Genomic DNA, 24,001 nt, shown 5'->3' with positions numbered 1-24,001 from the left:
GAATAAAACCGCTAATATCATCTTAATCTTTTTTATATATTCAAATGAATTTAAAACAGTAAAATAAACGCCATCATTCAATGTAATTAAGTATGTGCAGAATTACGGAAAAATAACATTTGAGCCGGTGTAGCTAACTGGTGTAAATTGATCGTCCAACATCGTCGGATTCATAATTCGTTTATATATATATATGCCACCAACTCTAAAGTAGAAGATCGTATATATATATATATACACTGAAATGGAAAAAAAAAAAAAAAAGATATCATGTGGGCTATTTAAGAGTAGATTCAAGAACTCCAACAATATTTGGTGGAAGGAGAGAGCATGCAGGAGTCAGGACACCTTCAATTCCATAGTCTGCCTGCCCTTTCATCAATCAGATGACTACTTTTCAACGTCTTTGCACCAAAAGCTCATAGGGGAACAATGTTGCCGCAATATCCATCGCACTAATGATTTGTGGCGCGCTATTTGCAACGAGTTTGCAATTCGTCGCCAAATTTATTGCAAATCTCATTACATCAAAAATTTGCCACAAATGCTACCACAAAATACATTTATAGCAAAATTACAACAAATTTGTGACACGATGTGAAGACTTGTTGAAATGCGGATGTTGTTAGAAACTGCCCGTAAACTTAACCCAATTTGGGACAACATTCAACCATCACAAAATAAAGTCACATACCACTTGTCTAACAACATTTTATGAAATTTTAGGATTTAATGAGGAACTTGTCCCTCTGTCGCAATACCAAGGGCTGATGCAAATTTATCACGACAGTAATAATTATATAACTAGTATATTATTTTTTCTTCCGTTGCAAGTCTGTCGTAAATATCAATGCATATAGACTGTATCCTCTCATTTGTATTCCATGCTTCTGCACTAACATTTCAACGCATATAAGTCTCTATGAATTAAACTTCAATTTTATTAGGCATTATATATTACATCAAATTTGGTGCTATATTTTAATCAACATCATGTGTAAGGTGGAACGGACGATGTATCTTTAATTAGGTAAGAATTTAAATGTATTTCGTAGTTTAATATTATATACGTTGTGGCTAGTTTCAAATTAAATATCTTGTGTCTTAACCTAAATAATTGAACAGTTTTATTATTTTCTTGAAATTATATACATGTTATATTTAATTATATTGTGGTTTCATTTTCTAGAAATGGATGGTGCAAGTTAAGTATTTATGATATTCTATTCTGATAGTATAATTACCACTTTAAACAATTTACAAAGTTGTGGTAATAAAAATAATAGTTACAGGTGTTACCCCACGTCCAATACAGCGAAGGAAGAAAATTCTAAAACAATTATGAAATTAGAATAAAATATAAATAACACAAATTATTGAATCATGAGACATAGTAAAAAGGCTTTCGTCTGATGAAACATTAGCAATATGGAAATAAAGTTGTCATCAAGCTTAAAGTTCTAATTATCCTCAGCAATCACACCAGTGAACTTTCAATCTGTCTATATAATTATAATAACAATGCATCATCTACGTCAAGTGATAGGTTGGTTTCTGTCAAAAACACAAAGAAGAAAAGAAAAAAGAGGAGAATAGAAGAGAAAGAAAGAAATAAAGAAAAAGGAAAGAATTGATCTTCATTATAAGATATAACACCTGAATAAAACGAAACATCATAAAATATTTTCACCAGTGTTGTCCAATTCAGCCAATAATATTATAATAACAGCCGGTGCAATCGAATATTACCTGATCTTTTACCTATGCATATAAATTTGAAACAAGTAAGCAGCCCAACAGGAAAATTCTTACCAAACTAAATTTGATCGAACCAAACCAATCATATAGGTGTAATACACTTATCATGTGACCAATCACTTTCTCTAAATTATACACCAACACGACGCAAATGTATTACACTTACTATATAACTTGGTTCAAATCTGACCAAACCAGTCTAAATTAGAATTTTCCTATTTATATATGTCGTCAACCCTATAGTAGAAGATCATGAATACTTAAATAGGAACAAAACCAATATCATGTGGGCTAATTAAGAGGTCATTCAAGAACTCCAACAAATTTGGCTGGAAAACCAGGTGGTTTGGATCAGGACCACCATCACTTAAAATTACACCGTGTGCCTACCTTATCTATTCATGACTATAAATCAAGAGTACTTTTGAGTAACCAACCACGTTTAACCAAAATTTTAACCATCCCCTTCAATAGAAAAAGGACTCTTTCGTCCTGTGAGTGGCGATCCAGCAGATGCCATTTCATGCTCAAGAACTCTCTGAGTTACTACTACCATTTATATGATCTAACTGACGATCATTATTGCATGTGATCTCTTTGCCGGTATCACAATATCCTGGACGCGTCACACAGAGCCAAGTTCTCAAAGACTCGCTACTAACTTCTCCTGCTAAGGGTATATGCCACCACCCCTTCTCGCTTTCCTGAATATAAGAAAATGTGTGAACTGTTTATAGAAGTAATTGCGATCACAACTCGCAACACCACATTAGAAATTAAAGTAAGAACTTAATCGGATGCTGCAAAACAAATATGGAAAATGCATAAGCACCCTTCTCAGCGAATCTCGATAGAGGTATTCACAAAGGCACAGGTTACTACCTGGATGACAAGAGAATATGAAGGGGGCATCGTAAGTTTCAGATTGCCTTTCATGAATGTATATCTGACCTGCAATATGAAGGAAGCCACATCAGTTGAAAAACTAAACTTGAACTCTATCAGAATGCATAAGTCTAAAAACAAAAACACATTTGATATGCCAAAATTGTCAATTTGTGGACTCTGCAGGTTCGAGATACCAAAATATCGTGTCACCTGGTTTATATCCACCCAACTGATCTTATTATTGCAACCCATGCACTTCTTTGAGGGGCGTCAAGACTTTGAAAATGTCAATTAATGCAGATACGATCCTTAAACCATTATTCTACCTTACAACTATGGGTACAAAAGGAACTAACAATACACACAAATGCCATTCTGCAAAATGATAAACTTCCAGATAACAGAAATAATATCATCACATTACTTTTCCACACAACTAAATTCCTACCGCACCAATCTTTTACAACCATGCAAGTATCTCTATACAGCAATCAAGCCACCATGGTCAGAAGCACAACATGTCACTAGTGAGATTTTAACATCGCTGACAGTTAATGGTGAACAAGACTATACAACTTCAAGAAACATAAAATAGGAAGAGTCCAGTTCTCAAGAATAAGTTCAATGCATCATAGATTTACTCTTCCAGTAAAGACCCAGTTAACATAAAACTCATGAAACTCAGAGCAGAATAATGTCGAGTGGAAAAATATACAAGGAACTGATTGTTGCCGAGTCTTTCTACGATGCATACTGCCTGGGTATATCAGCAATTCTCTACTGATTATTTTAGCATAAAACTAATTCATAGTTCAGCACTCAGAAAAGATTTCTGAACCGAAATGCAAATGTGATGAATTCTTCCAAAAATGGGTATGTTGCATTTTCAACAGAAGTTCTCAATCCTGCAGCCACATCGCAAAGTTTTATTGAATATTTACTTTTTGTGATTTAAATCACCAGGTTTGAGCAAATCTATGAAGATCTGTTATTAATAAAATCTTTCCATGGACTGTATTCCATAGAAGAGAGTAAAGGAAAGCAATTGCACCATCTCAATGATTATAGACACAAACATTAGGGAGAATCCGGGACAGAAAACAGAGACCAAGAGAAATAATATATATATATATATATGTCTCTACCTGATGTCTTTCTTTCCATCTGAAGAAAAAATTGCTACCAAGCAGCTCAAAAATATGATCTCTCATTTCATCATTTGTCACTAACAAGCACTTTAATTTTACAGCAGCATATAGCCAATACCTGAATTAAAAAAATAGCAACCGGAAAGGTAATAAAAAGGAGGAATTACCAGAAAAATTAAGCATTTTCCAAAGCGATTTGTAACATGCACATAATTCAAAGCAACAGAAGTAATCTTCAGCTGTAAAGAGTGAGTAAATGCTAACCATAGAGCTGCATCAGGAATCAAAAGTAATTTCTATTTCTGTACTAATTACTTTCTAATAAACACAGAAGGCGTGTGAAACAGTAGAAAACTATTGTAAAAATCTATCACATAGCTTAACAGAATATCTGGAGTCATTTCAAAAACACAATAAAAGGACATAGTCATACAACATTCATAAGGCTAAAGATTTACCAATCATCATTCGATCCATATGGTGTTCCATACAACAGTCCTTGGTCAGTCCATTCCTCAATCAGTTTTCTTTTAGAAACATCCTCAAGAAGTGACCGGATGCGCTTCTTATGCAACACAACAAGTGGCCATTTTTGGCTGCCTTTATGCACTTCTTTCACGACATCATCAAGCTGCTCTATAAAAATTTGTGAAGGGAACAAAATGAGCTGTGGATATCTTTTCAATTTAACTTCAGCACAAAACAAAAGGGGACACACAAAAAGGTCAAGATTTAGAACCTGTGCAATACTGAAACCGCCCTCTGCAAAATTCTGTTGGTACAGTCCAACATTTGCTCCATCGACCACACTTTCATATTCAGAATGTTGATCTAGCCAATCCTACAAATATTATTTGTTCAAATTGTTGGAATCCAAGGATATCATAAAAGAATTTATATTGTCATGTATGTTGCAAATATATAAAATACAAATTGATTTATTACAGGTATCTTTACATGGATTCATAGTTCAAATTTTTATATGCATAGATGATATCGGAACAAGGCAAGTGTCTTCTCATTTTCCTTTTGGAAAGTAGATGGGCTTACAATTTTAGAGGATGAAAAAATTTATCTGACCTGAAATTCCTTAAAATTTGATTGAACTTCTCTTTCCATTGCCAAAGAAGCAACTGATTGGGCAAACTTCTCAGTCTCAGCTCTATCAATATCGACACAAACCAACTGCTCACGACAAGCACAACATCTTCCATCTGAGGTGATACTCGATCTCCGCAGGACCCACTCACCCTTACCAAGCCACCCAAGTCCATGCCATCCACCTCCATTCTTCATAATGGCCTCCTTAACCTGATCCTGATCCAAACTAACTAATTCCACCTCAGCTGCCTTCTTCCCTCTAAACCAACTCTCTATGATTTCCATTGTTGACTCGTCAACCCCTCTTAGTGTCCTCAGTTTATGCAAATACTCATAAACCTTGTTCTCCCTCCCTGTCTCCACGCTCACCTTCAAAAACACGAAATAGATAAAATAATTAATTAGTACTAAGATGTCCTTGACTTTTTCATACTATAACAATTCAGGACTTCACATTATGGAGGACAAAAATTGAGAATATTAAAAAAGTAAATCTAAGAACATTTCAACCATCATAGAAGCTACAAGTTTGGAAGAAACCAAAAAAACAAAGTAAGATCAACAGTAAAACTAAGAGGCATCATGCATCTTTGGGCCAATGAATACAAACTCTTCCCCTCCAATATTTCCAAATGGCAACCAGAAATGCACCAAACAATTTACCATAACAAATTAAGAATTTGCAAATAAATGTAACTCATGACAGGACCATCAGAATCGATACAATGGTCACTGACAAAACTCTAGGCCAAAACAATTCACAATCTCTGGAATTTAAAACATAACCACAATCTACAATGCAATCATAACAAGTTGGGCTTCTGAGAAATTCACACCAAGAAAAAGCTCTCACCTTTAACAAAGCAGCGAGCTCGGGTTCCTCTAAGTGCAGCCCCACGGATTTCACATGCTCCTCCACTTCATACGCCTTATCCGCCTCACCACTACCACAAAAACAAATCAGTGCCGGCGCATAAGTCCTGAGCTTCGGCGCAACCGCATAGTTCTTCACGCTCTTCGCAAGCTCAAACGCATAGTCACCGTCGCCTTTCGCCGCCGCCAGCCTGGCCATAGCCGTGAGCGTCGCCTCGTTTGGCTTGAAATTTTCCTTGTTATGGTGGTGGAACAAGTTGAACCCGAAATTGATGGCGGAATCCCGGGTTTCCGGGTTGGAAAGGGCGTTGGAGCATATGTAGAGGAAGGAGTTGAGGTTGTTGAGGGTGAGAGTTGGAGAGGCGGAGGATTCATAGAGGGAGACCGCGGCGGAGAAGTCTTTCGTTCTGGAGCAGAGGTCGAGTGTAGCCCGGAACTGGGCTTCTGGGGTCAGCTTCTGCTTCTTCCGCCGCGTGTTCTGGTGGTTCATGGTGGCGGTTTCGGCCCGGAATGTCGTATCGGTGTTGAGGACTACTGGAAAAACCCTAATTTTACCAATGACAGTAACCCTGAGTGGAGGGTTATAATGCTGTCCGCCTCTAATTTTGAGATTTTAAGATTTAAACTTGATAAAATTGTTTATCTGCTTGTCAGCACTAAATAATCACTTTGTAAGTATTATTAAACTTATATAATTAAATCTTTTTATTAAATTATATATCAATACACTTATTATTTAGTTAATTTTATTCAAAATAAAACTTCTCATATATTTATTGCAAAAAATATTTAAATGTTAGATATATATTGAAAAATTTGGAATTCCATGAAACAATTATCATCATTGTCAGTTTTTGGGTAAAGTGAAAACACCCCCAAGGTATGAGGTTATTGCACTTTATACCTCAATTTTTTTTTTACACCTCCCCAACTAATATTTTGATTTTATTACATTTTGCATTTTTTGAGTAATTATGGTAGAATATTCCATTGGTGCACACATCTAAGGGCAATTTAATTGTAAAGGTTAAATGCAGATAATGGATATCAATATTTACACAAGAAGCCGTTTCTTGATAATAGAGGGAACTCTATCAAGGCGTGGGTAGAACTAAATTTTTTTAGCTCCATGATTAGTTTTCGAAAACGCATTAAGCTTCACTATTTGCCATTTTTTAAGGTGATCAGTTCACTCTCCATATATTAATTATCATTTTAACAATATATATTATTATTGCCTCAATTATAAATAAAGTATACGTGTTAGTATAATAACTAAATGGATTAATTATATTTTGTTATTCGAACTATAACTGTTTTTACACGTTGGTATCTAAACTTTGTTTTGTATCAACTTACCATCTTAACTTTATAAAATTTTGCACTTTGTCATTTATACCTGTTTTTTCACCAAGTCTTTTGACGAAATAACATCACATGCAATGCACATGTGATATTTAAAAATTGTGTGATGTGATATTTTTCACATATGCACATGGATGAAAGCAAACCTTAAAAATACTAAATGTAATTTCTCAAACCATCAGGGATTTACGTGTAATTATATAAATTCTCTTGAGAGAAGAGTGTAATTATACTATTTTTTTTATTAAAACAATTAAAAAAAATTCATATATGACACGAGATGTACCCTTAAAATGAATTATGAATGTGATGCACATTGCACACCACATCACGTCCTCAAATACAGACAAAGCTCTCCACTCTATATATACTACACGCACGAATCAGTTTCCAGACAACTTTCATAAATCACGCAGTACTCTACTAATCAAAATCACTCTTCCTAGCTATCCAAATGGAGCTCTGCAGCATTCTCCACTTTCTCCAAAACAAAACCATTCTTCTCACTGGAGCCACTGGCTTTCTTGCCAAGGGTCTGTCTGTCTCTCTCTCTCTATTAATTCTTGCAATTAATTTCCATCCGTATACATTAATTATTAATGAATCACTTTCTTATGTGTGCATGCAGTTTTGATTGAGAAGATTTTAAGAGTTCAACCAGAGGTGAAGAAGCTTTATCTTCTTTTGAGGGCTGCAGATTCCGTCTCTGCTTTACATCGTTTCAATACTGAGGTACCTAACACCTCTCCAATTTCCATCCCATCATTCATTTGATTTTATATATATACATATATTAGATATTATCGTACAAAATACATAAAATACACATTGGCATCATCATATTTAATTAAATTGTGGTTGGATGTGCATAGAAATAACATGAGGTAGAGATTCATAATGACAATGTCTTTGATCAGTAGCGTTTTTGGACTTAGTATATGTGTTATCTTTTTAAGTAAAAAAGAAAAAAAAACAAAAACAAAAAAGGCCTAGCACGAGTTGATGGGTGACTTAAAGTTAAAGCCTGAATTATTCCTTTGAATTATGAGGTAGCATGCAGTTGACATAGACTAGCAGAGTGACACCACCAACTTTGTTGCCATCAGCGACTACCAAAAAGCGTGTTCTCATCATTTGTTGTCTTCCTCTCCTTTGTTGAACCAATCAGTTCCTCAAATAGAATAGGGGCACACTCTTGTGAATTTTGGGGATGTCATACCCAATCGTCGCCTGTCCATGATGATTTAATCACCACCCACACCCTACGTGCAGTGACGTATTTTCATACCTTTATTAGATTATACATAATAAAAATAAATAAATATCATTATCCGTTTGATTCGATATTGTCGGTCAGATTTATTGATATAATAATTCTTGAATGAAGATACATCATGTAAATCCCATCATAACAAAATATCTATTAAATGACAATAATTTCTGTTCCATCATAATATAATTATCAGCATTAAGAATTATATATAAATGATTATAAGCGACAACAAAATATTACTAGCTACAAAAATATTATAGGTATACACCACATATTAATAGACGTTGGATCAGACATGCTCAATTATATACATGACCTTTTAATAAAAGAAGATAGGAATTGCCCAAAAAAAAAATCATAAAAAAGTACTGGGGATATATATATATATATATGTTGTAAATGTAATAACATGAGAATGACTTGTGATGTGAAATTAAGGTGATGGGGAAGGAGTTGTTCAAGGTTGTCAAAGAGAAATATGGGGCAAATTTAAATTCCCTAATCCAGGAGAAGGTTACTTTGCTGGCTGGGGACATCACTCGTCATAACTTGGGATTGGAAAGCTCCACTTTGGAGGAGCTGTTTGGACAAGTGGATATCCTCATCAACTTGGCTGCATCCACCGATTTTGATGAGAGGTATTCAATTGTTATTTCCTTTTATATAATTAAGTAGTTTGGCTGATTCAATCAAAATTGGACTATATATGTGTTGATGGGGTGACAATTTTAGCAAGTTTGGATAATGTTTTCCACCATTTCGGTGAAGATAAAGAGATTTTTTTAGTTGAGATAGTCACGACGTCAACAACATGTATTAAGTGACAAGAAACTTTTATTTGTTTTTGTAAATAAATGGTTATTAAATAGTAAAGTCGCCAAGTTAATCCTTTAACTCTATATGTCACCCAAAAAGTAGTAGATTGTCTATTTAAGCGGGAAAAGTATTCTTTTATGCGCTAAATATATCTAATTTTAATTTTAATCCGATAATTATGTCTATTTTTGTTTAGGTCCAGTAGCTTACGAAATTGCTTACTTTTAATCCTCTGACAGATTTTTGGACAATTTTACCCATATGAGTGCATATGGACTAAAACTGCCTTTCAAAAGTTGCATAGGGGTAAAATTGTTCGAAAATCTGTCAAATGACTAAAAGTAAGCAATTTCGTAAGTTATTGGACCTATACAAAAATGGACATAGTTATCGGACTAAAATTAAAATTAGATATACTTAACGGACTAAAATAATACTTTTCCACTATTTAAGCTAATGTTATTTATACTTAACCAAAAAAATTGCTACAAAAGTAATATAGTAAAACCTTTATAAATTAATAACATTGGGACCATGAAATTTTATTAATTTAGAGAGATATTAATATATTGATAAATTAATATTTTATTAATTAAAATAGAGACTTTTTAAATTCAGCAAATTTAGTACATATGTATTGGAAATAAATAAATTCATATATGTTTCATTAATTACATTCATGCATCAACCAATTCTTTGTAACTAATTAAATATATTCATGTATAATATCAATTCGTTGTATACAATTAACTATTATATTCATGGACGCGTGTATCAATTCATTTGAATTACTTAAATATACATATTTACATTAATTCATTGCACTTAAATAACTATTATAGCCAATTAAATATATTCATCCATGATAAATGAAACATATACTATATAAATCTCAATATGAAAATAAAATAATTCATAACACCCAACCATGTCTTCTCATCTAAAAGGCACCGCAAAATCATCTATGAATGATCAAATGCGTAAAGCATTACAAACTTCATATTTTAGCAAATTACCATACTATTTATAATTGTAATATTTATGAATTATTAATTTAGAGTTTTAATGGGACCTAATATTTATAAAGGAATTTTTCAAAAATTATTATCTTATTATCTTATCGAATTTGATGATTTTTTACAAATGCCCAAGTTGGGACCCAAAGATTTATCATTTTAGAGAATTTATTAATTTATAAAGGTTTTACTATATAGCGTGGTATTGGAGAAAGAATAGATTATTAGCAATAAAAAAAATTAAGTAATAATATATTAAAATTGTGACTATTGTACATATATATTAACAGTAATTTTTATTTTATCACTGTAATGATTTCATAGTTTAATACCAGTAATATTTATTTGCGTAAGAGTTGCCAGTAGAGATAATCAATATACTAACAAGTTTTATCAAAGAATTAGCTAAAATATAGTGCTGCAACTTCGGTAAATACGTAGGTTTGTAATCGCACAATTTTCATGTGAGAATTAATTGCTTATGCAACTAAACGTTTCATAGCATTCATGACAGGTAGTGTATATTACTTGAATGGAATAATTATTTATTGTTTATTACATTTATTTCATTTCGACAGGTACGACGTTGCACTGGGAATCAATACAATTGGACCTGCGAACGTCTTCAACTTTTCAAAGAAATGCAGTAAACTAAGGGTGTTCCTTCACGTATCAACCGGTTAGCATAGAATTCTTTGCTGATAAACTACATAACTATTCGTTCTCTCTTTCTCTCTCTCCCCCGTCTCTATATCATTAACCACGACTGCATGTCTAACGATTATCGGTCGTTCGTTTTTACGAACAAGACTAAAATATTAATTACAGCTAAAACTTGTAATGGTTTAACCAAAATTATAAAATTGTGGACTTTTCAGCATATGTGTGTGGAGAGAAGGAAGGTGTCGTCCTTGAGACGCCATTTAAACTGGGTGACACACTCAATGGGACATCTGGACTGAATATTGATATGGAGAAGGCATTGGTTGAGGAAAAATTAGAAGAGCTTCGAACAACCAAAGCCTCAGAAAAACATATTACATCGGCAATGAGGGACTTAGGTATTCAAAGGTTTGTTAATTATCGCTTATGCTTTTTATTTTTGTTGCCCGGTATTTATCGATCGTTTGGCTGAACTTATAAGCTATTTAAACAATTTTGTAAAATACTCAAGAATTTTAAGATGTAGTATACTAAGACAAGATGTTTTCATTGGAGAAATTTTGCGTCTCTACTTATAAATTCGTCTGTAATAAGAATTTTGAGATTGGAGTACTTGGACTGTGATTGTTTGTGATCTCATCTCATCTTAATGAGAAAAAAAAAAAAAATCAGATGGACAAGTTTGGTCGAGATGAGAATTTTTTTGGATTTTGTGATTGGATATGAGATAAAGTGAAAAAATTTTGACCCAGACGGGGTTTGATCAGACCTAAACCAATTATATGTTCGTAATACACTTATTATGTAACTGTTGTATAGTTCAAGGAAAGCGGCCAATGACATGACAAATGTATCATACTTGCTATGTGATGGTTTGAGTAAGAATTTTTTGATAAAATTATAATTAAAATAGTGTAAAAGGTGTTAAAAAAGAAAGAAAATGTAATAATTATAGACAATTAGAAATAATTTTCTTTAGAGTAGTAAAATGTGTTTGATATATTCTTTTTTCCTAATGAGAAAATTAACCTACAACCACTACCTAACTTGGTCGGACAGAGTGATATGAGATACGTCTGGATGGTTAAGTTCTTTTAGAAAAGTAAGTAGATGCAACATGATCTTAATTTTATAAAAAAGATATTTTTATCATAAAACTATAAATTTATAATTTGCAATTTACAGCTTCTTATATTAAAAAAAAAATAAAAATTCAAATCGGTTGGTTGATCAGATTTATTTAATTTGAATCCTAGTAAATAATAATAATAATAATAATTAAAGATTAGTAATGTTGAATTTGCAAGTGATGTGACAGGGCTAGGAAATATGGATGGCCTAACACATACTCTTTCACAAAAGCAATGGGAGAAATGCTGTTGGGGCACTTGAAAGATGATAAAACGCCTCTGGCTCTGGTAATAATTCGGCCTACCATTATTACCAGCACTTTCAAAGAACCCTTCCCTGGTTGGCTTGAAGGTGTCAGGTACTTTTGTTTCTTCCGTCTACATGTATTTCTTGATTTTGATATTTAAAATTATTAATATATTAATTTAGTTCTAGAGTTGCATGTATTTAATCAATGTATAAAATTATCTTCTTCTTCTTTTTCAATTAATTTCACATGATATTACAGAAATATTGACAGCTTTATTGTTGGATATGGAAAAGGCAAAATGACATGCTTTCCTGGGTGTCCTCAAAGTATAGTAGACTTGGTGAGTGGCAATAACTACTACTCTTTCTTGTTTATCTTGGGAACAGTATTCGCATCTATTTAATTTAATTATTTATACTTGTATTAAAGAAAATGACTGGCAATGTAAAGTAGATTGATCTAGATTGTTGATCGACATTGTTGATGGTCGAGACGGAAATGATATTTTAATTATTTTCGACTTTCGACGCTCAAAAATATTCTTAATGAATGCTGTAAAATTGTTTATTTTTTATAAATTCAAAATTTTCATATCTAACTGTAAAATACATATGAAATATGATAAGTTACTCGTTTTATTAATAATAATGGGTAAATAAATTTTGCAGATTCCAGCAGACATGGTAGTGAATGCTATGATCGTGGCAATGGCAGCCCATGCCGATGAACCAATAGAGATGATTTACCATGTGGGATCTTCCATTCCAAACCCGGTGTCGTATCGTTGTCTTCAAAATTATGGTCATCGTTTCTTCACCGAGCGGCCGTGGATTAACAAGGACGGCAAGGCTGTTGTTGTTAGAAAGGGGATAGAGTTGGGAACCGTGGCTAAGGTTAAGAGATACATGGAGCTGCATTACTTGATTCCTCTTAAGGTTAATTTGTTTTCTTGGATACCAAAAATTCGATATTTTGCTAATACTATGCTAAGTATATTTGATGTTGATGATTCGGGTGTGTAGATACTAAGTATTGTAAACATAGCAAGCTGCCAATATTTCCGAGGAACATATGTTGATCTTGCCCGAAAGGTGAAGTTCTTGATGCGGTTAGTAGAACTATTCAGTCCCTATGTCTTCTTCAAGGGAGTGTAAGTAATCTTTCATCAATTATGCTTGTTATTTTATCTAACTGTATGTATTATACTTATTTTGTAATTGGTGTAGTTTGATTAAACTTGATTTGATCAAAAAAATTTCCTTCGATTTTTGCAGATTTGACGACACGAACACAGAGAGATTGAGAAGGTGGGCAACAGGAGAGAATGAGAATGAGAATGAAATGCTGAATTTTGATCCAAAGAGCATTAACTGGGACGATTATTTTATGTACACTCATATTGCTGGAGTAGTCAAATACGCTTTCACAAGGTGATCTAATGGAGAAGGATCATATATATATATATATATATATATTTATATATATGACAGTAGGAGGGGTTATTACTTATAAATAATGATGCCTGCCCATGTATTATTAATGTTGTTAAGACATATATTACATATTTGTTAATTTCTAGATCTTATTAATGTTGTGAAGCTTTTGGTATGAAGTTAGTTTGGGGGCGTGTCTGGATTTGGAATTCAATATATACAGTGCCCAAATTCTGAAAGAATCAAAATGCCCAATTCAGTAAAGTTGTGTACCTTTTCACACTGCAATCTGCTCCTTTTTGCTCCAGCCAACTTCACCGCTTGGATCATGCCATGTGTGCTTAGTTAACATGAGCCAAATTACACCCCTATGAATAGGCGTATTTTAGACTAAATAAGTTTAATATAGTAAAATAAATAAATATTACGGGAGTATTGTATCTTTCAAGAGAATTAAATTTTTAGGCAAAACTGCTATCCAGAATAGCAGCTTTACCAATTTTTCAACACCAAGCGGTTGGCCTTGGGAATTTTATAGAAACTCTGTTCCATGAAAATTTAAAATAAAAAGAAGATATTAATTTTTAAATTATTTGAATAACTTTAATTTAATGTATCTATTTAAATTTAAGAGTGTAAAGTGCATTTAATTCTTTTATTTAAATTTCATATGCAATTTTCTCGTCATGAATTTTTAGATAGAAATTTTCTATTTATGATTTTCACATCATAAAAATCTTTGCATATCTTTTTTATTTTGAAATTAGCAAAATTATCCCATTATCTATAAAAAAAGAATAAATCAATCCTACTCATTAAAAAGCTAAACATGAATAAAAAATTAATACGAAATTAAATACATGCATACTCCACTGAAAATCAAATTAATGATTTGAAATAAAAGAATTTAAAATCTATTAATATTAAAAAAAATTAGAGTTAAATGATTTTGAAATACTTGGAGTTTAGAAGTAACTAAACAAATTTATATAAAAAAAATGTTATTAAATATTTGAAAAATCTTCTTGAGATTCAGATAATGTTGCAATGGAATGAAACAAATAATCACATATCTCAAACAGAACACAAACTTAAAAGTCAAAAAAATTTTGACAAGTAAATGAATGCCGACATAAAACGCCAAGATTCACACACCAAATGACGTCCCATCCCCATCACAAACGCTTGTCTTTGTCATCGACACTTGAATAGAGACAAAACTCATCTACGCAAACAGCGATCGCTTTCCCAAACTTGCAGCCTGCAACAGCGGTGTCGACATCATCGCAAGTAGGTTGCTCGACATCATGCGTCGCGCTGTCTGTAATCCCCATCCGATCCATTGCACTTCTCGTTTAAAACGTGCAGAATGTGATTTTTCATATATCTCCATTAATGCCGTACCGGTCGTCGACAGTAGAATAAATGCATTTATAATTATGCCCTTTTGCGTGTGTGTTAATTAATTTCCAGGAGTAGAACACTCAGTTTGCCACTCATCACGCAACTTGCTTTTTTAAGGGCTTAAAAATTGACTCTCTCTAAAACTTGTGAATTCTAAAAGGTAATCATCATAATTAAACAAACCCACCAAAACTATTAAAGTTGATATGCTAGCTGTTTTCATCTTTATTCAGCGCCGCTTATTTAAAGGATTTGGCGGCCGTGTAGTCTTTTGTTCGTTTTTCTTTAACGTTATATATGTGACTCAATTCAAATCTCATTGAGTGAAATATTGTTCGTGTTGAATTGATATAAGTTTCATAATTCTGTTACGAAAAAAGGCCTTGCAAGAAAAAGAAGATCTTGAAATTTATAAATCATTCAAACTCATCATTTGCAATCAATGTAAAACGATTACCTACATCTGTTGAAATGGAACATAAATTACACAATAAATTGAGCAGCAATACATTTATTAGATTAGATCGATATATCAATATTTGATCACATAAGGGAAAAAAAAATACTAATTGGCTATAATATTAATGACTATGATTAATATTATAGTAAATAACTATTATTAACTACAATTAAATAAAATTAATATAAAAAGTTTTTCTATCATAAAATAATTATTCGCCGCGGCTAATTAAGAAGCACAGTCAAAATATTTGCCGTGGTCTTTAGCCATAGCGAATATTTTAGCCACCTTTGCAAAAACATGGCTAACAACCGTTGCATAGTCATAGTTGTCAATGATTATTTGCTACGGTTATTTATTATTAAACATGTCAATTAGCCATAAGTAAATATAGTCTCAATATATCAATATAACTGAGGATAGTGAAATTTATTACAATAAAGTCATATAAAGTGAAGAAAATGTCCAAATCTCATGTGGGACTCAAATCCAATATTTTAATTTTTTGCTCATAAAACCTCAATTTTAATCATTAAATTAAGACATTATAAATAAATATATAAAATTTACGATTTATGTACGTTTTAAAAAAAATATTTTTCACACGTGATGATGTGTATATATATATATAATTCTATTAAAAATGTAATTAATTACTAATTAAGTAAATTCATACGTCTGTTTGGAAAAAGAGAAAGAATGTTGTTGCAATGTATTCATTCCTAATATTACAAGTTTATTAAAATGTGGACACTGAGACAATATCAAAAGATTATCACGACTTTTAACTTTTTCACGCATGAGGTTTGTTAGTCGTAATGATAAGTAAGTTTCACATTTATAATTAACAAATCAATGATATATGATTCTTTTTATGATATGACAATGTTTTGATCTCAAAGATTGTGTCGGCATGCGATCTTCGTGTTTCTCCATCAAATTAAATTCAAATCCAACCTCATCCCTTTTAAACTATATGGACATGGTTACGTGCCATATGACACTTTACATCATTGTTGATAATGATAAAAGAAAAAATGCCATACATTTGTGTAGGTATATGTATTAATTGAACAATAATAATTTTAATTTATTACAATAATTTTTCAGATTAATTTAAAACGACAGACTAGTATTTAGTTGTTGGTATTAACAATTAGTAGTTAATACATAATGTATCGTAATAATTTGATGATAATTAAGAATTATCAATATGACCACTTATGATTCAACTTTTATTAATTAGCAACAGCAGCATAAATATTAAAGAAACATTTTCATTTTCGATTTAAAAAATATATATTTTTCAGAAAATTCTGTGTGCTCTCGTAGAACTAAATATTTATACAGATATAATTATACAAAAATGAAAAAAAATAAAAATGACAGAGGGAGTGAGAGAGAGAGAGAGGGAGAGAGAGAGAGAGGTGCAAGTTGCGGGTAAGAATGAAATTTGTTTGAGGAAACGCACTGGCACGTGCATGTACTTGTTTTGCACACAGTCAGTCACACGCGACCACTACACACAATGCACTAAGGCATGACGTAATCCACTCGATTTTTTTCTTTCTTTATTTGGCGCACGCGTTTTTCATGCCTATTTACCCGTTTCCCCCACGTGCTTTTCTGTCCAAATCCCAATTTCATTTCCCAGTATTCAGAAATTATTATACATTAATTACATAATTATAAGATATAATTTTTTGATTAATTTAAATTCAATTAAACTTAATTATTATATTATTTAAATTAAATTCCAATCCAAACCATTTAAAATTATACTTACAGCATAACTTATTACGTCTTATGATATAATTAAGGAATAATTATAATTTTTTTACTAAAATTTGATGTAATTATACATAGAATTTATGTAGTTTGAGAAATTGCATCTAGTATCCATCATATGTGCTTTCGTATAACAAATTAATCTATTCATTACTAATTTATTGATATTAACTAAAAAAAACAATTGATATATACATTCGATTACTAACTTATTATAGATTAAATAATTTTTTCGGATTAAACTACCCTTATAATGGTGAAAATATACATCTTCATACGCATTAACACGCGAAAACATATGAAGATAATTTGATCATAAAAATATTTATTTGACCTACAATAATTAATTCATTCGAAGTAAATACTAATATAAACAAATTCGATAAATTTTAATTAATAAATAGACTAATTTATTAGATGAAAACAAATCTCAAAAGTGTTAGATGTAAATTTTTAAATTATGAAAGATTTACATATAATTATATAAAATTATAGTGTGTAATTATTTTTATAATTAATAAAATATAATTTGAATAAAAAGAAATTAGCTAGCAGTCTATTCACAATTAGACCACTAACCTAATTTCCCCTAGCTGTCAATAACTGAAACAAAATGAATCCCGAAATTCCAGGCCCCACTGCACAACAGCACAATCGAACAATATAAACTCACTGCCCACCCATTCTTCTTCCTCATTCTCAGTCTGCCCTCTCTCCCTTTCTCTCTCTAAAACTTTGAACATCTCCTCTGCAAATATGGCTTTTGAAGCTTCTCTCACATGGCTATTACAACTGAGTTTTGGTTTCTTCTTCTTCACTTTTACAGCGTTGTTCTTCATCCTCTCAATCTTGGGTTTCTTCCTCAAGTTGAAGCCTTGTTGTAGCTGTGAAATCTGCCAGAGCTTTCTTACTTCTAGCTGGACTCTGGAGTACAACAATCTTTGCGATTGGTACTCCCATCTCCTGTCCAAATCGCCGACGGGAACGATCCACGTTCACGTCCTCGGCAATGTCATCACAGCCAATCCGGAGAACGTCGAACACATGCTCAAAACCAGGTTTGATAACTACCCAAAAGGGAAGCCCTTTTCGGCTATACTCGGCGATCTTTTGGGCAGAGGGATTTTCAACGCCGACGGCGATTTGTGGAGGTTTCAGCGGAAAATGGCGTCTCTTGAACTCGGCAGTGTCTCCGTTAGATCATATGCTTTTAACATTGTCACGACGGAAATTGAGTCCAGGCTCATTCCTCTACTCTCATCCGTTGCTGATAAATGCAATAACGATTCGTCGGGTTCTCTGGATTTACAAGACATTTTGCGACGGTTTTCGTTTGATAGTATCTGTCGCTTTTCCTTCGGACTGGACCCTGGCTGTCTGCGCCTCTCACTTCCCATCTCGGAATTCGCGGCGGCTTTTGATCTCGCTTCGAAACTGTCAGCGGAAAGGGCAATCACTACGTCTCCGATGATATGGAAACTGAAAAGATTCTTCAATCTGGGCTCTGAGAAACAGCTGAAACAGGCGATTAAATCTGTGCACGAGCTCGCAGAAGAGGTCATTAGGCACAAAAGAAACAACGCCCGTCCACGACTCGTCTCATGATGACCTTCTGTCTCATTTCATATGCACGACAGACGACGATATTTTTCTCAGGGACATTGTGGTCAGCTTTCTTTTAGCAGGGCGGGACACAGTAGCCTCGGCGTTAACCAGTTTCTTCTGGATACTGAGCAAAAACACTCACGTTGTTGAAAAAATCCGCGAGGAATCAAACCGTGTAATGGGCCAAGAAACTGAAAAAATGGTTGAATTTGCTCAGCTTCGGGAAATGCATTACTTGCAGGCGGCGGTGCACGAGAGCATGAGGCTGTTCCCGCCAGTGCAGTTCGACTCCAAGTTCTGTGAGGAAGACGATGTTCTTGCGGATGGTACGTTTGTTACGAGGGGTACTAGGGTTACATACCATCCATATGCAATGGGGAGGATGGAGCGGATCTGGGGTCCGGATTGTCTTGAATTCAAACCCGATAGATGGTTGCGGGGTGGGGTTTTTAAGCAAGCGGATCCGTTTAAGTATCCGGTGTTTCAAGCGGGTCGTAGGGTTTGTTTGGGCAAGGAAATGGCTATAGTGGAGATGAAAACTGTGGCCTTGTCTTTGATCAGGCGGTTCGATATCCAAGTAGCTATGGCTCGCGCTCCGACTTTCATGCCCGGTTTGACTGCCACCCTTAGGGGTGGACTGCCCATCGTTGTCCGAGAGAGAAAGCATTAGCTGTTGGTACATATAATCTGATATACAACACATGCATGTGTTTGATACGAGTAAAAGACCACAATTAATATTAAAAATTGGAGCAAGGAGCAGAAACTGATGGTGAAAAGAGGCTGTCGAGATTGCAAATTAACAAAGAATGAAATTCAGGCCAACAACCATTTCATTGAATTGCCACCGCCTCGATCGTCTCATTAGAAAAAATGAAATCTTGGGTCCAAACTCAGATTCCCTCCTTTTTCATCATCGAAAATGAACCACCAAAGAATCAAATTTTAGGATCGATCAATTATGGTGGTTGGTGGTTAGTTTTCAAGAATCTTGTAATTATTATCGGCGTCTCGTGAGCAAGTTCACACATCGTCATAATCATCATTAAAGAAATGAAATGTTGGCATTACGGCAAAATACATGTGGGGAGTGGGGTGTGTAAGATGCAATGTATTTGTGTTGAATATATATATATGTCTCATTCACTTGGACTTTATCGCTTAAATTCGTGTTAATATGTATATTTTATTTGAGCCCATGGATAAGGCGGGTACCGCCCCACGTTTCAAACCTTAGGGCTTCATGTGATTTGTCCAAATCTTACTACTCGTTTTGAGTTATAGGGATTCGAGTCTTTATATTCTATACTTTGCACTTTGCATCAAACATCATACTTAATTTGATCTCTCCCTGTTTATGTTGGGTAAACTCAGACATTTAAGCCTCATCTCCTTTGCAGGGTTTCGTAATTAAATTTCCAATTTACTTAAGCACTTGTAGATCTACTCTTCTTAAAATAGATAATTAGATCCTTATTACACTTACATTATACTAACACATTTTTTTAATTATGAAGTGATATTTTATTATCCACCGTATATATGTTACGTGTATAAAATCGTCTTCAAACATATATATATAATTTATTTTGTTTATATATTCCGTTTGTATGTTAAATAAAATATGAAGGTAAAATATCATTTTGAAGGGAAAAAAAAGAGATTCTAATATAGAAATTATTTTTATATATAATGTGTATATATATATATAATTAAATATGAAACATAACATTACCAAGAAGCAAATATTCTTTATAGCACATGTAATAAATCATTTATTTCAGATGATAGTGATTGATTAATTATATATATAATTTCCTATTTCGAAATCCAAAAGGAATGGGCGCGAGGGTAATTTGGACTTCTATATAGCGCATGTGATCGCATGCTTAAAATTTTAGACTAATCTGATTAAATTTAATTAATCAAGTACGATGTATAAAATAATCTAAGTGTGAATTAGTCAACCCTGGAATTTCAGTGGACGAATAATATTAATTATTATTATAATCTCATTAGTTGAACTTGAGAAATTATTAATCCACCGCCGCCCATTTGGCCCTATTAATTATTATAATAGAATTAGTCAGTGATCATTATTGAAGGCATTAATAATATATGAATTTATTAGTATATTACAATTTTCTTCAAGTTTATCATAATTACTACCCAGATTAGCCATTATTACATATATTAATTGGACTTAATCATTAATTATATATCAGAGGTGAAAATATATATATATATATATATATGTGTATATTTATATTGCAATTAATATATTTTATGGCTGAATTATAATATTGAAACCATACACATCGTCAATGACATAGCATCAGAGTCGGGAACATGTATATATATATTGTAGGAGTAGGACTAGCTAGGAAATCATTAAGAAAATTTAATATTTGTTAAATTAACGACTAAGAGGTGGTCAGTTCGAGTCGTACATATATAAGTATTTAGTTTATTCTAAAATAATTTATTGATTGATTTAAAAATATAGTAAATTACTATCACCTTTCCTGATCTTTGGGATAATTATGGGCTATATTACTCAGTTATGGCCCATGCTACACATATGGGCTATATTACTCAATTATGGCCCAATTGGTTGGGCCGTAGTTGGGTAGAAGAGTCCCTTTTTTTTCTTTTCGGCCTTGTCAGTAACTTTTACTGTTGCTAAATTTTAAAGTTGACATGCATGCATATACTATATAGTAATTAATAAATAAAAATTTATTAGAACATATATATAAATAATAAGCAGTGAATAAAAAATAAATTTTGTAGAATTTAAAACAATGTTTCTAGATGTATTGAGGTGTAGAGTTTATTGATTTTTTTTTTATTTACTTAAACAGAGAATTATTATTAGAAAAAATATTGGATTGAGTTCTAAACCTCAGCAGTCAGGGTAATTTAGCTTAAAATATTATTATACAAATTTTGAATAATAAATATTTTAATTTTGATTAATTTGTTGGATTTAAAAACTTAATATTAATCATTTTATAATAATTATTCAAATATTTAAGAAAAAGATATTAAACAAAAAAAAAAAAAAGAGGAAGAGAGACCTTATCTACTTTAAATCCTCTGCTCCCAGAATTTAACAGCCAAAAACAACTCCTCAAAAGCACACACAACAAAAACAATGGCAGTTACTGCAATGTCGGTGAATCAATTCATCTCCAATTCGTACTCTTCTCGGCCTTCCGGCGGACTCCGTTGGTCGAAGAGGCCGAGCCGCCGTGTGGTGCGGTGCTGCGAGACAGCTGTGGAGGTAGCGGAGAAGAGGAAAACAGTGGTGAAGAATGGGAATGATTCGCTCGAGATATGCAGAGTGCTTAATGGTATGTGGCAGACCAGCGGCGGCTGGGGTAGAATCGACAGAGACGACGCCGTTGAGGCCATGCTTCGGTACGCCGACGCTGGTCTCTCCACCTTCGACATGGCGGACCACTGTATGTAATTTTACTTATCTGCCCCTTCTCCCTCATAAAATAGAAGAAGAGGATGGATATTGTGTGGCGAGAAGAGGCAGTATAATCTAATCCAGTTTAATGCGCAAAATGATCTTCTTATTTACTTGTCGCTTTGCAACATAAATACCTATGGTGGAGAATAGAGGGCTGAGTAGGGACATAAAAATAGATTGGCTAAATCCAGTTCCAGACCTTTTTGCTTTCTTCTCAGTCTGGCAATGGCAGCAACTGCCAACAACTCATGGAATTTATTTACTTTCAGTTCAATCAAGAGGAGTGCTAAGTATAGTAGACTAATTGGGAAGGGCAAAACGGTTGCAAGGCCATTTGTATGCTTGTTAACTGATGATAAGCAGCGAGTTGTAGTGAAAAATGGAAAAGATTCACTGGACATTTGCAGAGTGGTTAATGGAATGTGGCAGACTAGTGGTGGTTGGGGCAGAATTGATCGAGACAATGCAGTCGAGGCCATGCTTCGATACGCAGATGCTGGACTTAACACTTTCGATTTGGCTGATATATGTAAACCACCTCATGTAACTGTGATTTGCATAATTTCTGCTATTATTTGATTTATGAGCACCAATGCATTGTATTTAGTGGCAGCATAATTGGTGAACTCTTTTGACAACTACTGCTAGTGAATAGAATCAGAATTTTTATAGGAGTATCGTAAGCCTGAAATTAAAATTGCTGTATCTTGAATACACTTATGAATGAGGGTATTCTATAGCTAGGCATTCATGTTCCTTATTCAACATTGTTTGTTTAACAGATGGACCTGCTGAAGATCTTTATGGTATTTTCATTAACAGAGTACGTAGAGAGCGCCCACCGGAGTATCTGGAAAATGTCAGGGGGTAAGGGCCCACTGCCAACTATTTTGGTGTCTTTGAAGAAATTAGAGAATTTTAGTCACTAATTCTGTGACTCTACATAAAAAACTGCTTTTGTGATTTTTCTCCTGCAATGCAGTCTTACTAAATGGGTGCCTCCACCGGTCAAGATGACTAGTAGCTTTGTTCGCGAGAACATTAATGTCTCAAGGAAGAGAATGGATGTTGCCTCTCTAGACATGCTTCAGTTTCATTGGTAATGGGTTTATACATGTCCTCTCTCTAAATTGCAGTTTGGAGAAGTCTAATATGGATGTAATGTTGGTTAAAACTATTACTTGATTGCTATGTTTATGTTCTCTGAAAAAAAGAAAATAGATATGTGGTACTGACCATCTATCATAAACATAAAGAGAGGCCAGATTTATACTAGCTCAAGCTTGTCTCTTTCGTTTGTTCTTGACAACCAAGTTTGCCTCCTTGATGATCTTCCAGTAGATTTTAATCATTATTACCTCATCCTTACTGCAGGCAGCTTAAATCTGTTGAAAGTAGGAAATCATCTTAGAAAATGCAAAGATAAACAACAAAGCCCCTTGGTAGATTTTGCAGAACCCGCTGGAAGGTCATTGCTAAGTTGTACCAAAATTAGTCACCACATGATATAACTACCAAATTTTGACAGTAGGTGCTCCATCTCTAAAC

General features: G+C 33.3%; 4 protein-coding genes across 5 annotated transcripts in view; 3 read left to right on the top strand and 1 right to left on the bottom strand.

Annotated features, from left to right (window-relative positions):
• LOC105169999 (proteinaceous RNase P 2) lies at window positions 1,806–6,369 on the bottom strand. The gene is made up of 7 exons (XM_011090566.2): window positions 5,749–6,369; window positions 4,875–5,264; window positions 4,534–4,635; window positions 4,253–4,425; window positions 3,792–3,912; window positions 2,641–2,709; window positions 1,806–2,462 (listed from the first exon to the last, which is right to left on the bottom strand). Exons 1-7 carry the CDS (start codon window positions 6,256–6,258, stop codon window positions 2,286–2,288), a joined length of 1,542 nt encoding a protein of 513 aa, XP_011088868.1. The 5' UTR covers window positions 6,259–6,369; the 3' UTR covers window positions 1,806–2,285.
• LOC105169997 (fatty acyl-CoA reductase 3) lies at window positions 7,521–13,988 on the top strand. Its single transcript, XM_011090564.2, has 10 exons — window positions 7,521–7,666; window positions 7,762–7,865; window positions 8,845–9,044; window positions 10,817–10,917; window positions 11,117–11,309; window positions 12,220–12,390; window positions 12,541–12,622; window positions 12,951–13,217; window positions 13,305–13,432; window positions 13,557–13,988. Exons 1-10 carry the CDS (start codon window positions 7,588–7,590, stop codon window positions 13,714–13,716), a joined length of 1,485 nt encoding a protein of 494 aa, XP_011088866.1. The 5' UTR covers window positions 7,521–7,587; the 3' UTR covers window positions 13,717–13,988.
• On the top strand, window positions 18,066–20,134 carry LOC105169996 (cytochrome P450 94C1). Its single transcript, XM_011090563.2, is given in 2 exon segments — window positions 18,066–18,960; window positions 18,962–20,134. Coding segments are annotated over 2 exon segments (1,518 nt in total). The 5' UTR covers window positions 18,066–18,123; the 3' UTR covers window positions 19,643–20,134.
• The window catches only part of LOC105169995 (flagellar radial spoke protein 5), a 4,079-nt gene continuing 2,161 nt past the window's right edge, over window positions 22,084–24,001 (top strand). Inside the window, exons 1-4 of one of the 2 annotated variants that reach the window (XM_020696574.1) lie at window positions 22,299–22,439; window positions 22,723–22,982; window positions 23,236–23,320; window positions 23,436–23,552. In XM_020696574.1, the coding sequence (XP_020552233.1) occupies window positions 22,874–22,982; window positions 23,236–23,320; window positions 23,436–23,552 (311 nt within the window). In that variant the 5' untranslated portion in view covers window positions 22,299–22,439; window positions 22,723–22,873. Of the gene's footprint in view, window positions 22,440–22,722; window positions 22,983–23,235; window positions 23,321–23,435; window positions 23,553–24,001 lie in introns of both variants that reach the window. The other variant, XM_011090561.2, reaches the window with a different exon arrangement.

The sequence above is a fragment of the Sesamum indicum genome, linkage group LG9 (assembly GCF_000512975.1).
Source record: "Sesamum indicum cultivar Zhongzhi No. 13 linkage group LG9, S_indicum_v1.0, whole genome shotgun sequence".
Taxonomy (NCBI): domain Eukaryota; kingdom Viridiplantae; phylum Streptophyta; class Magnoliopsida; order Lamiales; family Pedaliaceae; genus Sesamum; species Sesamum indicum.
Note: the sequence above shows the minus strand (reverse complement) of the source record. Positions and strands in the feature narration are given on the sequence as shown.